Source organism: Cebus imitator, unplaced genomic scaffold, assembly GCF_001604975.1.
Source record: "Cebus imitator isolate Cc_AM_T3 unplaced genomic scaffold, Cebus_imitator-1.0 Scaffold23, whole genome shotgun sequence".
NCBI lineage: Eukaryota > Metazoa > Chordata > Mammalia > Primates > Cebidae > Cebus > Cebus imitator.
The window spans coordinates 1,305,915-1,320,149 of NW_016107338.1; the positions used below are offsets into that span (position 1 = coordinate 1,305,915).

Sequence of the window (14,235 nt, forward strand, 5' to 3'; positions counted from 1 at the left end):
TTCAAGCGATTCTCCTGACTCAGCCTCCTGAGATGGGGTTTCACCATTTTGGCTAGGCTGGTCTCCAACTCCTGACCTCAGGTGATCCACCTGCCTTGGCCTCCCAAAGTGCTGGGATTACAGGTGTGAGCCACCGCACCCGGTCTGCAGTTTCTTTAACTACCATCTTAAAGAATAATTGTTGATTTGAACCACATGTTGTATCTTATAGACTCGCATTAGAAGTGGATGAGATTCAAAGCATTTTTACTTTCCCTTCTGTGAACTCTTACTATAGGTAGTAGGACTTACAGGAAGGGTTGTAGGGAGGACTTAGTTGACAGTATACCCTTTATATATTGATTTTAATTCTCCTCTTTTTCTCACTGGCTTAAGCATTTTGGTAGGTATTATTTAAATTTTGAAAGATAAATGCTAGATATTGAATTAGTGTGAACGAATGATTCTAACATTATGGTTTTATTTAATTTGCTGTCCAAAGAATGTAATTTTTTTTAGTACTTTATCCCTGTTATTTTCTTAAAAAAAAAATCTCCTTAGCAAATGAAGTTATTTTCTTATTTTGTTTCAGGTGTATGGTTTCCCTGTAAATCAGCTTTTTGACATGCTGTTAGAAATCAGAGACCAATATAGTGAGACTCTGCTAAAGAAGTGGGCAGGTATTTTCAGGTGAGAAATGATTTATAGTCATATGTGTGTATATGTTCATGTGCATTAGCATACACACATGTATTTATGCACAAAGGTTTTCAAATGTAATAGGCAGCAAGTATAGGTTGCTTATATTTTGTAGCTACTCTAGGTTATTATCCAGAATTCAAATAAACTGTGAGAATATTCGGAATGACGTTTCCAAGATATCCAGGCTCAGTGTATTAGTGTGTACTGCAGTGGGAAGTCGCCAAACCCTATTTTGCTTTTTTGTTTCCTTGGATAAGTGTCAGATTCCTTGGTTTATCATTCAGATCATCTTGGTGTCACCTTATTCTGTTATTTGGTTTTCACTTTTAGGTCCATGCCTAGTCTACAACGCAGTTATAGTGAGTAGCATTTGAGCACTTAGGAATAATTTAGGCTTTTGGAAAATTGGTTTTGATGACTCACTCATGTTGTTCCTCATCATCTTCCCTCTCTACACACAGCGAAGGGGCCTGTTACAGCCCAGTGTTTGAAGCCTGTTATTTAAGTAGTTATTGCAACGTGCAATAATAATAAGCAAGTTATTTTGTCACATATCTCATAGATGTCTCCTCGGACTGTGCTCTTGGCACATAACCCATGTCAACTCATTTTAGTTTCTTCTCTTTTTTAACCTTTCCTGCTTTACTTTAAGCGATTATCCTGCCTATTTCAAGACCCCTTTTCCTGATCAGTTTGTCCTGTTTTCAAACTCTTACAGCTTTAAGATCTTATATTTTTCCTTTACTCTTACTCTTCATGGTTTGTGAACATATCTCTGATCATCACGTAGTCCAATTTATCTGTATGTTAATATAAATATTTACATTTCTAAAACCTAGATTTAGATGATGGTATAATTGTATTTAAGGGAGTATTATCTCTACAAGATGCTTGAAAATTAATAACATGATATATCCATAGTCTTAGAGGCTCTCATCTGATGCCTTCAGTGACTTTTCTGTTTTGATTTTGGTAGTATGGTCCCTACTACTAGAGAATGCCCAGTTTATTTAAGGAGAGAGAACCTATAGATTTAAAAAAATGTCATCATTGATATAGAGCAATAGGTGAAGTAAATGAAAATAGTTAGAATTTATTATTGAAGTTACTCTATTTGTAAATTTCAAAAGTTAGAATAAAACATGATTTTAAAAACTTTTCAATGGGCCAGGGGCAGTGGCTCATGTCTGTAATCCCAGCACTTTGGGAGCCAAGGCGGGAAGATCTCTTGAGGTGAGGAGTTTGAGACCATCCTGGGTAACATAGCAAGATTCCATCTCTACAAAAAGTTAAACAATTAGCCTGGTATGGTGGCAAGCAACTGTAGTTTCAGCTACTTGGGAGGCTGTGGTGGGAGGATTGCTTGAGCCCCAGAGTTTGAGGTTACAGTGAGCTATGATCATGCCACTGCAATCCAGCCTGGGTGACAGAGCAAGACCCTGTCTCTAATAATAATAATACAAATAATATGTTCATATGTCATATTAAACCAAGCAGAAAATTTTCTTTGCCTTTTCTAGAGCATACATTCTTTTGTTGTTTACTTCTCACTTACATTAAAATGTTCTGACCTATTTGTAAATCTCAAATCCTAAGAGATCATATTTACAATTGTGGTTCATTTGTTTCAGAATATAGTTTTCTTTTTGTCTTCTTTAAATCTAAAGTCAAATGCCTATATTGTGGAAGGAATATAATAGGGACTGGGAAGTCTTCATTTTGGGTTGTAGTATATATATTAAGATTAGAGTTCATCAGAAAAGTATTTGTGATTAACCCACTTCCCTCTCTCTTCCTCTCCTCTCCCCTTCCGTCTGTTTATCCTTCCCTTCTCTTTGTCTATCCTTCCATTTGTAGAAACATACTTGATTCTGACAACTACAGTCCTATACCAGTAACAAGTGAAGAGGTGTACAAAAAGGTAGTAGGACAATTTCCATTTCAAGATATAGAACTGGAAAAGGTAAGGAATACTTTAAAATAAACTTCTCTCGTTGTTTTGGCATCCTCTTAACAGCTTTCATTGGATCAGTTTCATTGAAAGCATTACCTTCAATTCAATGAGTTAGATCTCTAAAACACTTTCAAAGGATTCCTTTTCCTTTTTCTTTCTTTTACTTTTCTTTTTCTTTCTTTCTTTTGTTTCTTTAATCACCTTTCTGACAATGAAGGACTCTTTTTGGGGAAGACCAGAATTTCCTGATTTGGGAATCAGCAGATGGCTATCACCTCTGAAGTGTTTGGAGGATTGCTGCAGATGTTCTAATTCGGTTTACATTTTGAAATACTTGTTTTTATTATAATTTAGAGTAATTTTTTCCCACAACATAAAATTTACCCTTCGTTGTATGTAATTATGTTGATTTTGACAATTCATTTAGTTGTGTATCCATTATGACAATATTGATACCAAACAGCTCTATTATACAAAAAAAAAGTTCTTTAATGATGCCCCTTTATAATACTCCTCCCTTAATCCAGCCCCGGGACACCAGCAACCTGGACTCTGTATATCTACTTTTGCCTTTTTTGGAATGCCATATAAATGGAATTGCATAGTGTATAAGTTCTTGAGACTGACTTCTTTGATATAACATAATGCTTTTGAGATTCCTCCAAGTTGTTGCATATATCATGGTTGATTCCCTTTTATTGCTGAGTATGTAACACAATTTGTTTATCTGTTTCCATGATGAAGGAAATTTGAATTATTGTTTTATTAAATTTATGTCTTTTTAATATCAGAAAGCTTTGGGAGATATTTTCTTATACTTGATGTTGTTAAGGAAACAGTTTACAATGTGGAATAATGTTCTTTTTGCAACCTAAATAATTTATAAATATCTTCGATGTTTGTTGGTTTGTGATTTGATTTCATTACTTCTTGCATTTACAGCAGCCGTTTCCAAAAAAGTTTCCTTTCTCTGAATTTGTGCCAAAAGTTTACAACCAAATTAAAGAATTTATCTACGCTTGTCTGAAGTTTTCGGAAGATCTTCATCTAAGGTATAATATAGTAGAAATGCAACCAAAGCTAAGACTGTGACTCCATATATTTAGATATTCGGAAAAACGTTTGATATTCCCATCAGCTCTGATTTTGGAAATCTTAATAATTAGCTCTCCACTGCATAGCACTGCTATATTTATATAGTTGTGATGAAAGAGAAGATTGGTAACTTGAATAATTTAAAAAGTTTATATTACCTATCTTATTCTTGACTTTCTTTATAGAGTTGCATTTCAACATGTTCTATTAATGAGAATTCACTAGAAAATTATAGGCTGGATGCAGTGGCTCATTCTTGTAATCCCATCACTTTGGGAGGCTGAGGCAGGAGGATTGCTTTAGTCTAGTAGTTCAAAATAGCAGAACCCCCATCTTTAAAGAAAAAAAATATATACAAAAAATACTAATTTTAACATTCTACTTAATGAAATGTTAAGGCCAGAAGGGGAGTATCAGATAAAATCCTTTGGAAACATTATTGCTCTTGTATATGTATGTTTCTATACATGCCAAAGTGTAGGTTCCTTTGTTTCTTTTCTCAGGTATTGGTGTATTCACCATACATTTTGGCTAATATATTATGTGTCAGTTGCTGCTTGGTATAGAAATAATTAAGATGCTGAAAATGTGGTCCCCGTCTTCAACGAGTACCTAGTCTGATTAAGAAGCTGAGCAATTAACGATAAGTGCTGGCGAAACATAGAAGCCAAGCCAAACACAAATGAGATTGTTAGAAAATTCCTTTTGCAGGATGGAAACATTTTATCTTTGTTCAGCACAATATCCACTGTACCCAGCTCAGAATTTTTTTTTAATGAGTGTATGCATGAAATGAATGGAAAGCATGGTATGCCAGGCTATTCTGAAAAGAAAAATAGTTGGGAAATAGTTTGAGCCACTTTGTTAACTATTCTTACTAAGAAAATAAATGAAACATGGGGTTTGTACAATTAATTTGTCCTTTTTTCTGAAAATGTAATTGTTTTCACAGAAATATTCTCTTGAAAATGAGATTTGTCTTTTGAAGTTACAAACCAAAACTTTTTTACCCTGGATTTCCATCCCCCACCCTCCTGGTCCCCACTTAATTAATATAAGTGACCTTATATCAGATAATTGTCTGTAGGGTATGTTAGGTATATTATTGCAGATGAATCATTATAAGTTCATTGCAAAATTACTTTTTCTGTCTTCTTTTGGTGAAAAGGTAATATGGCAAAGGAATAATATTAGTAACAGGATAATGTCAGATGCCTTTTTCTTGCCTGAATATGTTATGTTTTTCCCTGAAAACTTCCTTTGATATTTTTCACATTTAAAATTAAAATAAAACATTCAACCCAGGCGGATTTTAGAAAAAGCTGGATGCCTTTTATCCTTCAGTTGGCATTTATCTTATATCCTAGAATATGCTTACCTTATATAAGTGGTAATCTCTGTCACTTATAACCTGGAGTGACAGAGATTGCTTTGTCAGTCATATCTGTTTTGTAGTGGAGGTTAATATGGAACATGAGACAATTTGTATAAAAACAATTATTTCTTTTAAATGCAGGCTCTCAAAACGAGAAATTGCTGCATTCAGATTTTAATGCAGCTTTAAGAATAATTCTCTTAATTTTCTCTTTTATGCTAGACAGAAGAAGCTGAAAAGCACGATAAATATTGACAAAATTTGTAATTACATGAATTCTGAATATACAAAACTTTCTTTTTTGAAAGATTTTTAAAAGTAGCAAATAAATGGCATTTCTATGGTAAAATAATGTTCTAGCATTGATACTCAACTTAAAAAAATAGAATATATACGCATACATATATGAGAGCTCCTCTTTCACATTATGTTAATAAAATTAGATGTTTGTGAAGAATTCAGGAGATAAAGAACAGCTCAAAGAGGAATAATGTAAATGACCCCAAACTCTACCACATAGTCATAACATTTCTTATATGGTTTTTTCTTTTAATCTTGCTTCCAAGTGAATTCATGCACACACAAAGCATTTTTTAAAACAAATTACTATGAAATACTTCTGTTTCTGTATCTAACAATGTAGCAGGGGGACAGGACAGACAAGCTATAAAATTAAAACTTTTCTGGAACTCATCAGAGAGGTGTAGTTACCAAGAAACTAAGTAGCCTGAAAACCAAGATGAGACTGGTCTCTCTAAGGAGAGAGTCCCACACTTGTTGCAGAATTGGAAAGGCGTAACTGCCATGCATGTAAAAACGACAAAAACAATTGAAATCTTAATGTATTGTTAACAGTGTACTGTGAGCTAGCCTGACAATATAGAACCCAGAAGAAAAGGTGAAACAAATAGAACAAAGTGCCCAAGATCTGTAGGGCAATTTCAAATGACATAAGTAGGAGAAGACTGAGAGAACTGGCAAAAGAAAGACTTTAAAAGATGGTGGCTGAGAATATTCCAAAAAATAATGAAAGGCAGCAAACAAGAAATTCAAGATTTTGAGAACCCCAATTCAGATAAATATTAGCAACAACAAGAAACAAACAAAAATATTTAAAGACATCATATTCAAACTGGTGAAAATTAAAGGTAAAGAGAATGTTCAGAAGGCATTCCCAAAAATAAAAATTCTATGCTAGTATAATGGTAAGAATTATAACAGACTTCTTTTCTGAAACTATGCAAGTCAGAGAAAATGGAGTGACATTCTTAAAGTACTCAAAGAAAAAAAAAAATAACCACAATTCTATAGACAGAAAACCAGATTTCAAAAATGAAGGCAAACTATATTTTTTTCAGCCAACAAGAGCTAGGAGAGCTTTTTATAGCACTTTTTCTCACTTAAAATAAATATTACTTGCTGCTACTATTATCATTTTATTATTATTACCACAAGTACCACTGGCACCCTGTTTGCCTAAAGAATTCTGCTACCTGCTATGAATGACTCTTGGTGCTTCTTTTTCAGCTCAACTGAAGTTGATGACATGATTCGTAAATCAACAAACCTTTTGCTAACCAGGACTCTGAGCAACTCTCTGCAGAATGTCATTAAAAGGAAGAATATTGGACTTACTGAGGTAAACCTGCTCCTAATGAAGGCAACCAAGCCAATATGTGGACAGATGTCCTAAGTTCTGGGCCTTATGTCTGAATTCGTTATAACTTTCTACATGCTCATCCTGATAGGCCTCTAATGGTGAAAGTAGAATATGAAATCCCTTGTTCTTTTCTTTGGTCACCTTTGAGAAATTTATTTTTTCCAAAAAATTCATTTTATTAATTTCATTGTTTTTACTAAACTTTTTTTTTTTTTTCCTGAAGTTGTTAGGATAAATTTCTCTTACTTGCCATTGATTATATGAAAATATGTATGTTTTTAGAATATAGTGAGCATCAGGTTCCAATCAAATGAATAGCAGTTCATGTACAAACACAGAATGTGAAATCACATTTTGCTTGCATCAGTTATTGATGTCAAGGATATTACAATCATAGTTCTTGGTTAGTGTCAGACTCAGCCTTTATTTTTGAGATATCTCGTGCGTGAAAGGTAAATTACTCTTTATCAGCTTGTAATCTGTTTGCAAAACAACTAGATATTTGGGATCAAGGAAATCTGCAAGAAAGGCAACAGTCACATTTCTATAGAGGTTTATGGAATCTCATGAAGAGAGGAGGGATATTTTACATATATTGAATGCAGTACCTTGGCAAATGAAATTTGGTCTATTGGTGTGTAGTGCTAAAATTTAGAAAGATGTGAAGTTCTCTCTCTTGGAAAATCAAGATTGAATGGTAGCCTCAATCTCTTATTCACTGGATGTTGTAGTGCCTAAAGTGAGAGGAGTTTAGAAGAATTTTTTCACAAGAAAAGGGAAGGGCTGTTGGCCATCTGTTTTACCTATAGAGGTGGTGCAGTTTGGAAGTCAGTTACTCTAGGAAAAATTGACATTTAAAATGTTCATGTCAACGATGATGGTGAAATTCAGCAAAAGGTTAATGATACTGACCTATAGGTAAAGACAGCTGGAAGCCAGGTGAGCATTTACTTCTGATTTTGGAGTTATTTTCTCTTTCTCCGAATTAAGATTTAAAAAAAATATTATAAGATGGGACATTGGAAGTGATTAATTTCTACTTATAGCAAACTTTTCCTTCAATTGATAATTACCTTGGACTTTATTTGGGATAATCCCCTCATTTTACAGAGCTTCTTTTCTATTGCCTGATACAGAAATATTAGGTATTTGCCTTTATGTATCTGAAAAATAGCTAACTTCCTTTATAATCATGAAAGTTGCAGAAAAGGAAAGTTGGAGTGAAAATTAGGAAGTCCTGCTTGTGTTTGATTATAGTGTTTTCTTTTTCTGGACAGGAAGTTTATTACTTATTTTGTGAACTATCTCTTCATTATAACTCTTCATGTAACTGTTTTTATGTCATTCAATTCAGCAATCTGTTAAAAACAATGTTATAACAAGTAGCATAGCAAGGACCTGGTCTGATAGAAATAGCTTTGACCTCAGAAGATTCTTGGGTTCAGTTCTGGCTGTGCCATTGGTTTACTGTGACGTTTTAAGAGAAAATCTTAACTTCTCAGTTTGGATTTCAGGAAACACTGTACAGGTCAGGTAATAAGAGGAAGAATCAGTAGGAGATTATCAAGGAAGAACCATGTAATTCTTGGCACCATTTCATTGAATACTAAATGTTATTCCTTCCTTAGTCGTTGGGTATTTTTAAGGAACTATACTTTCAATATCTTTGCATATGAATACAGAAGCATTCATACACTTTTATTTATTTTGGTTATTATGGTGGTGTGTACATGTATACACGCATACACATAAAGTGATTTATTTTTTATTACCAAGTAGACACAGTTTGAATAATTATACTACCTACCTTTGGAAAGAGAAGACATCCTTCTTTATGAGTAACTAAAGTGAGTTCACATCTGGAATCATCATCATAATAGGTAATATTTGTGGAGCAGTTTGTATTCTTCAAAGCCCACTCACAAATATTATTTCGGTTAGTACAGTAACATTTGAAGCAGGCTGGGCATGTGTTATTACTCCCATTTTATAGACAGTCTAATTAAAGTCCAAGGAGATTGCCTGAGGTCATACAGCTAGCAAACATGGTAGAAATGAGACATAAATCTAATTTTTTTTCTCCCAAACCTGTTCACTTCTACTGTGTTGTACTGCCTTCCATATTGATTTAATTATTTAATCCTAACAAAAATTGAGATTTTTATAAGCCGTTCATAGTAACATGGATATTGTTCTAGTTAGAAATGGTTTTATGTTAGATAGCAGAAATCCACTTAAATAATAGAATTATGATAAGCCCACAAAACTTACAGAATGCTATTTCAGGATGTCAGATAATTCTCTTAGGACTTGAGAGTTCCTATAAACTAATGTCTGTCTGTCTGCCCTTCTTGTGGGTTTACACATTGTTTACTCTGTTTTGGGGTTACACAGTGGCATCTTTTCTTTTTCTAAACATATGCTCTCTACTTTTTCCTCATGGCTTCTTTGTTTCCCCATGTTAAGCCAATTCAACATTACCTTTCAGTTTTAGCACCACTAGAACACACATGCCTTTCTCTTTCAAACTTTATGTGACTGTTCATTATTTATTTAGTGAGAATGGCTATTTCCTAGAGGTGCCTCATAAGATCTGTGAAAAATGCAATTGAGTATTGGTTAAGGTTGTATGTTCTAATGCATGCTGCCTGGGTTCCAATTCTGGCCCTCTTAATAGCTGTGCCCTTGGGCAAATTGCTTGCCTTTCTATGTAAAATGGGGACAATGATCGCATGTATTTCACAGCAATGTTGTGAAGATTAAATGAGCATGTAAAGTACTTAGTGTGTCTGGTATATAACAAATACTCTGTGCATATTACCTGTTATTATTAAGGGGTCTAAGCAGTCAAGCACTGATGAATACTAATACAGAAATGGAGTTTTTTAAGAGAAGTAAAAAGTTAGAACAAGATGTTCTATAAGATAATTTGTTTATTACCTTTACGATTTTTAAAATATGTGCTCTCTATTAGGCACTGATTCCATGCCCTTAGGATAAATCAGTGAACAACAACAATGATAAAGATCTTTGCTTACATTCTGTGGGAGAAAACAGATAATAAATAATAAACAAAATAAGTAAATTTTGTAGTATGATTTAAGGTAGTGAATTCTAAGAAAGAAGAAGCACCTGGGTTAAGGAAATCAGGATTCTGGTAGATGTTCTTGGTTGGTCTTATTTTTATAGTAGCATCTTGAGGGTGAGTTATTATTGCAGGAAGAAAAGCATTTTAGGCAGAGATTAGAGCCAGAGCAAAGGCCTGAAAGTAGGAAAGTTCTTGGCAAGTACAGGGCAGAATAGGAGGCTTGGGTAGCTGGAGTGGAGTGAACATGGGAAAGATAAGCGATGGGTTAGATTAGAGAGGTATCAAGCATTCATGGTAGGCCATTGTAAAGCCTTTTGCTTTTATTTTGTGTGAAATGAGGAGCTATTGTAGGATTTTGTTTAATGACATGATCTGACTTATATTTTGAAAGGATCACCTTGACCCCTGGTAGTGAGAATAAACTGTAGGGTGGAAACAAGGAGACCAGTTAGGGGATTATGACAAAAATCTAGTAAGACTGGGTGGTAGCTATGGACAGTGATAAAATTTTAAGTGTAGAGCTAGCATGCTTTCCTGATGATTGGATATAAAGAAAAAGTGAAGAGTTGAAGGTAACTCCAGGATTTTTAGACTTGAGCATCTAGAAGGCTGTATATTCCATGAACTAAGATAGCAAAAACTTTAGGCAGAGCTAAATCTGCAGTGAGAGAACATTGGGAATTTGATTTTGGACATATTAAATTTGTAGTGTTTATTAGATATATAAGTTGAGTTGTTGAGTAAGCAGTTGTACATATGAATTTGGAGCTTGGGAGTGAGGTTTGGCCAGGAGATAACAATTTGGGAAAATATAAATATTTATAATCATGCAACTGGATACTATCACTGAGGAAATGAATAAAGATGGGAGAGAAAAGAGGATGAAGAATTGAACTTTTGGGTACTTTGATATTAAGAAACCAGGAGGAACCAACAAAGGAGATTGGGAAGGAGCCATCAGAGAAGTAGGAAAAAACAAAACAAAACAAAAACAGGAGTGTATAAAGTATATAAAGAATGAGAGAGTGATCAATTACGACAAATACTGCTGACTGATAAGAGGAAGGTGAAGAATTACCATTGTATTTAGCAATTTGGAATACGTTAGTGACCTTGATAAGAGCACTTTTAATAAAATGGTGGTTGGAAACTCCTGATTGAGTAGGTTTTAAAGAGAATGGCTCCTGCAGAGAGGAATTTCAAATAACTAATATAGATATTGTTGCCACTACGAGGTGAGTGTGCACTGTGCTTAGTGACTTGCTTCCAAAAAGCAGGGGGTAGGCCTGGTGTGGTGGCTCACACCTGTAATCCCAGCACTTTCCTAGACTAAGGTGGGCAGATCATGAGGTCGGGAGATGGAGACCAGCCTGGCCAACATGGTGAAATCCCGTCTCTACTAAAATACAAAAATTAGCTGGGTGTGGTGGCGTGCACCTGTAATCCCAACTACTCAGGAGGCTGAGGCAGGAGAATCATTTGAACCAGGGAGTCTGAGGTGGCTGTGAGCTGAGATCATGCCACTCCACTCCAGCCTGGTGACAGAGCAAAGCTCCATCTTAAAAAAAAAAAAAAAAAAAAGTGGAGGGTAGAAAGAGGAAAAAGTAACTTTACAGGGAAGAAACTTGGCAGACACTGCCTCGCTCAAGTGTTCCAGGTTAACATCATCAGTGATACATTATGTTGATATTATATACCTTTCATATGATTTGAGGAGAGGGCACTTTGCCTCTGTATTATCCCTCCCTAAACCCATGAGCTCCGTCTAACCATGGGAAAATATTAAACCCAAATTGAAAGACATGCTATAACATACTTGACCAGTACTCCTTACAACTGTCAGTGTAATCAAAAAGAAGGAAAATCTGATAAACTGTCACAGACCAGAGACTAAGAAGACATGACAACTAAATGTAATGTGGTATCTCAGATGGAATCCGGAAACAGATAAAGAACACTAAGGAAAAGCTAGTGACATCTGAATAAAGTACAGCATTCAATTAGTAATGCACTTGTGTTGGTTTCTTAGTTGTGGCAAATGTACTGTAGTAATGTGAGATGTTAACGATAAGGGAAGCTGGGTGAGGAGTATATGGGAACTCTGCAACTTTTTTGTAAATATAAATATAAAACGATCCTAAAATAAAGAGTTTATTTCAATAAAAAAATTAAAGAATGGGAAGAGAAGAATTGGAGATAGCAAATATAAGACAGCTTTTTCAAGGAATTTTGTTACCAAGGGAAACAAAGAAATCAGGTGATAGCTAGCAGAAGAAGTGGATTAAGACAGGTTTTTTTTTTTGGTCTTATGTTTTAATAGGACAAATAGCAGCCTGTTATTTATTGTGGGAATGATACAGTATTGAGATAGATAGATAGATAGACAGACAGATAGATAGATAGATAGGTAAAGGATGATGTAGGAGAGGGGAAGAAATCTCTGGTGCAATGTCCTTGAGTAAGAGAGTTTAAGATAGAATGCACAATTAAAGGGATTGGCATTAGATAGTGTCAAGTTCACCTCTGGGTAACAGATAAGAATCAGAGTGTGGTAAAGCAAATGGTAGTATTTGGGAAAGTGTTTGGCTGGCTCCAAATGTTCCGTTTTCCCAGCGAATGTAGGGTCTTCACTAAATGTGCAGATGAGAGAGCAAGCATGGGAGTTGAAGGAGAAAGAAGGTGTGGCGTAGTCCTCTGGGGGTGTGGAAAATAAAGAATTGATTTGTACCTGATAATGTGATTATGTGGTAGCATTACGTGCCCATTCTTGAATAGTGGACGTGAATTAAAGTGAAACTAGCCAGCATGATTATATATTTTTCTCCATTTCTTTTCCTTCCTTCCTTCCTTCCTTCCTTCCTTCCTTCCTTCCTTCCTTCCTTCCTTCCTTCCTTCCTTCCTTCCTTCCTTCTCCTCCTCCTCCTTTTCTTTTTCTTTCTTTCTCTCTCTCTTTCTTTCTTCTTTCTTTCTTTCTTTTTCTTCTTTCTTTCTTTCTCTCTCCTTCTTTCTTTCTTTTTCTTTCTTTCTCTTTCTCTTTCTCATTCTCTCTTTCTTTATCTCCTACTCCCCTCCCCAACCCTCCCCTTTCCTCTCCCTCTTCTCTCTTTTTCATCTTACTCTGTCTCCCAGGCCAGAGTACAGTGGCCGAATCTCGACTCAATGTAACCTCCACTTCCTGGGTTCAAGAGATTCTCCTAATTCAACCTCCCAAGTAGATGGGATTACAGGCGTGTGCCACCACAACCAACTAATTTTTGTACTTTTAGTAGAAATGATGATAGTGAAACATCATTTGGCCAGGCTAGTCTGACACTCCTGACTTCAGGTGATCCCCTACCTCGGCCTCCCAAAGTGCTAGGATTACAGCGTGAGCCACTGCGCCCAGGCATGATAGTATATTTTCTTAAACCATGTTAAGCTGGAAGCTGTAATATTATTAGTTCATATCAATACTAGTTCTAAAGAATTGGGTTTATTTTTATCTGCTACTTCATTATTTACAGTAGTATTTATGTTTAATTATTTATAATATGGAGAAAGAAGTTCAGAGTTCCTTCTAGTGATATCCTATTCAGTATTTGTAATTTTATGATCACAGAGCACTGCTGTGATGTAGTGCACTACACATACCTAATATGGTAATAGAGACCTGAAGAAATGACCAATGCTTTGTATTCATTCTTTGCTTTTAGTATAATTTAGATTACTGACCACATGATTCTATCCTCTCATTTTCCACAATACATTTATCTCTTCTCTGTCTTGTTAACAGAAGTGATATTGCTCACATTGTTAAAATGTTTTGTACTTAACTCTTGTCAAATATAAACTTTGCACTATATCTTGGAATTCGTAAGCAGTAGTTTCATAAATTGTAGTGTTTTAGGTATTTTAATCATGGAGATGGTATAAAATGAGTGGTTGACACAGTTTTTTGTACCCTGACTAGGTGAAATGGAGATCAAATCCCTGGAAGTCTCAGTGATAGCTCATTTTTGTGAATGAGAACCAATACTATTTAGTTCTTAGTTTTGCAAATTTAACAGTTGAGAGGCATTGGTGGTGTGAAGAGGAGTGTGACTTCTCATTCTCTTGCTTTGGATTAGTCCTGTTGAAGCTTCATTGTACTGAATTGATTGTTTTGGAAAACATGCTAAAAAGCAGTTTTAATAGCAGATGTGTATGCTCCAGAAATAATTTATAGTTGGGAATGGAAACCTCTTCTTGGAATTTAGGGCTTAGTTTTGAACTATGGAAGATGATGAAGATATTTTCTGGGGTTTGTCAAGAATAGAATGTCATCATGGTTGTAATCCCAGCACTTTGGGAGGCCGAGGCGGGTGGATCACGAGGTCAAGAGATCGAGACCATCCTGGTCAACA

At 35.1% G+C, this 14,235-nt stretch overlaps 1 protein-coding gene across 6 annotated transcripts in view; it reads left to right on the forward strand.

The window, feature by feature from the left end:
* Positions 1-14,235, forward strand: part of EXOC6B (exocyst complex component 6B) — a 663,192-nt gene that overhangs the window by 329,766 nt on the left and 319,191 nt on the right. For 4 of the 6 annotated variants that reach the window (XM_017521918.1, XM_017521917.2, XM_017521919.2 and 1 more), the window contains 4 exons: positions 572-669; positions 2,539-2,644; positions 3,578-3,687; positions 6,633-6,744. In XM_017521918.1, the coding sequence (XP_017377407.1) occupies positions 572-669; positions 2,539-2,644; positions 3,578-3,687; positions 6,633-6,744 (426 nt within the window). The remainder of the gene's footprint in view (positions 1-571; positions 670-2,538; positions 2,645-3,577; positions 3,688-6,632; positions 6,745-14,235) is intronic. The other 2 variants (XM_037736122.1, XM_037736124.1) reach the window with 1 other exon arrangement.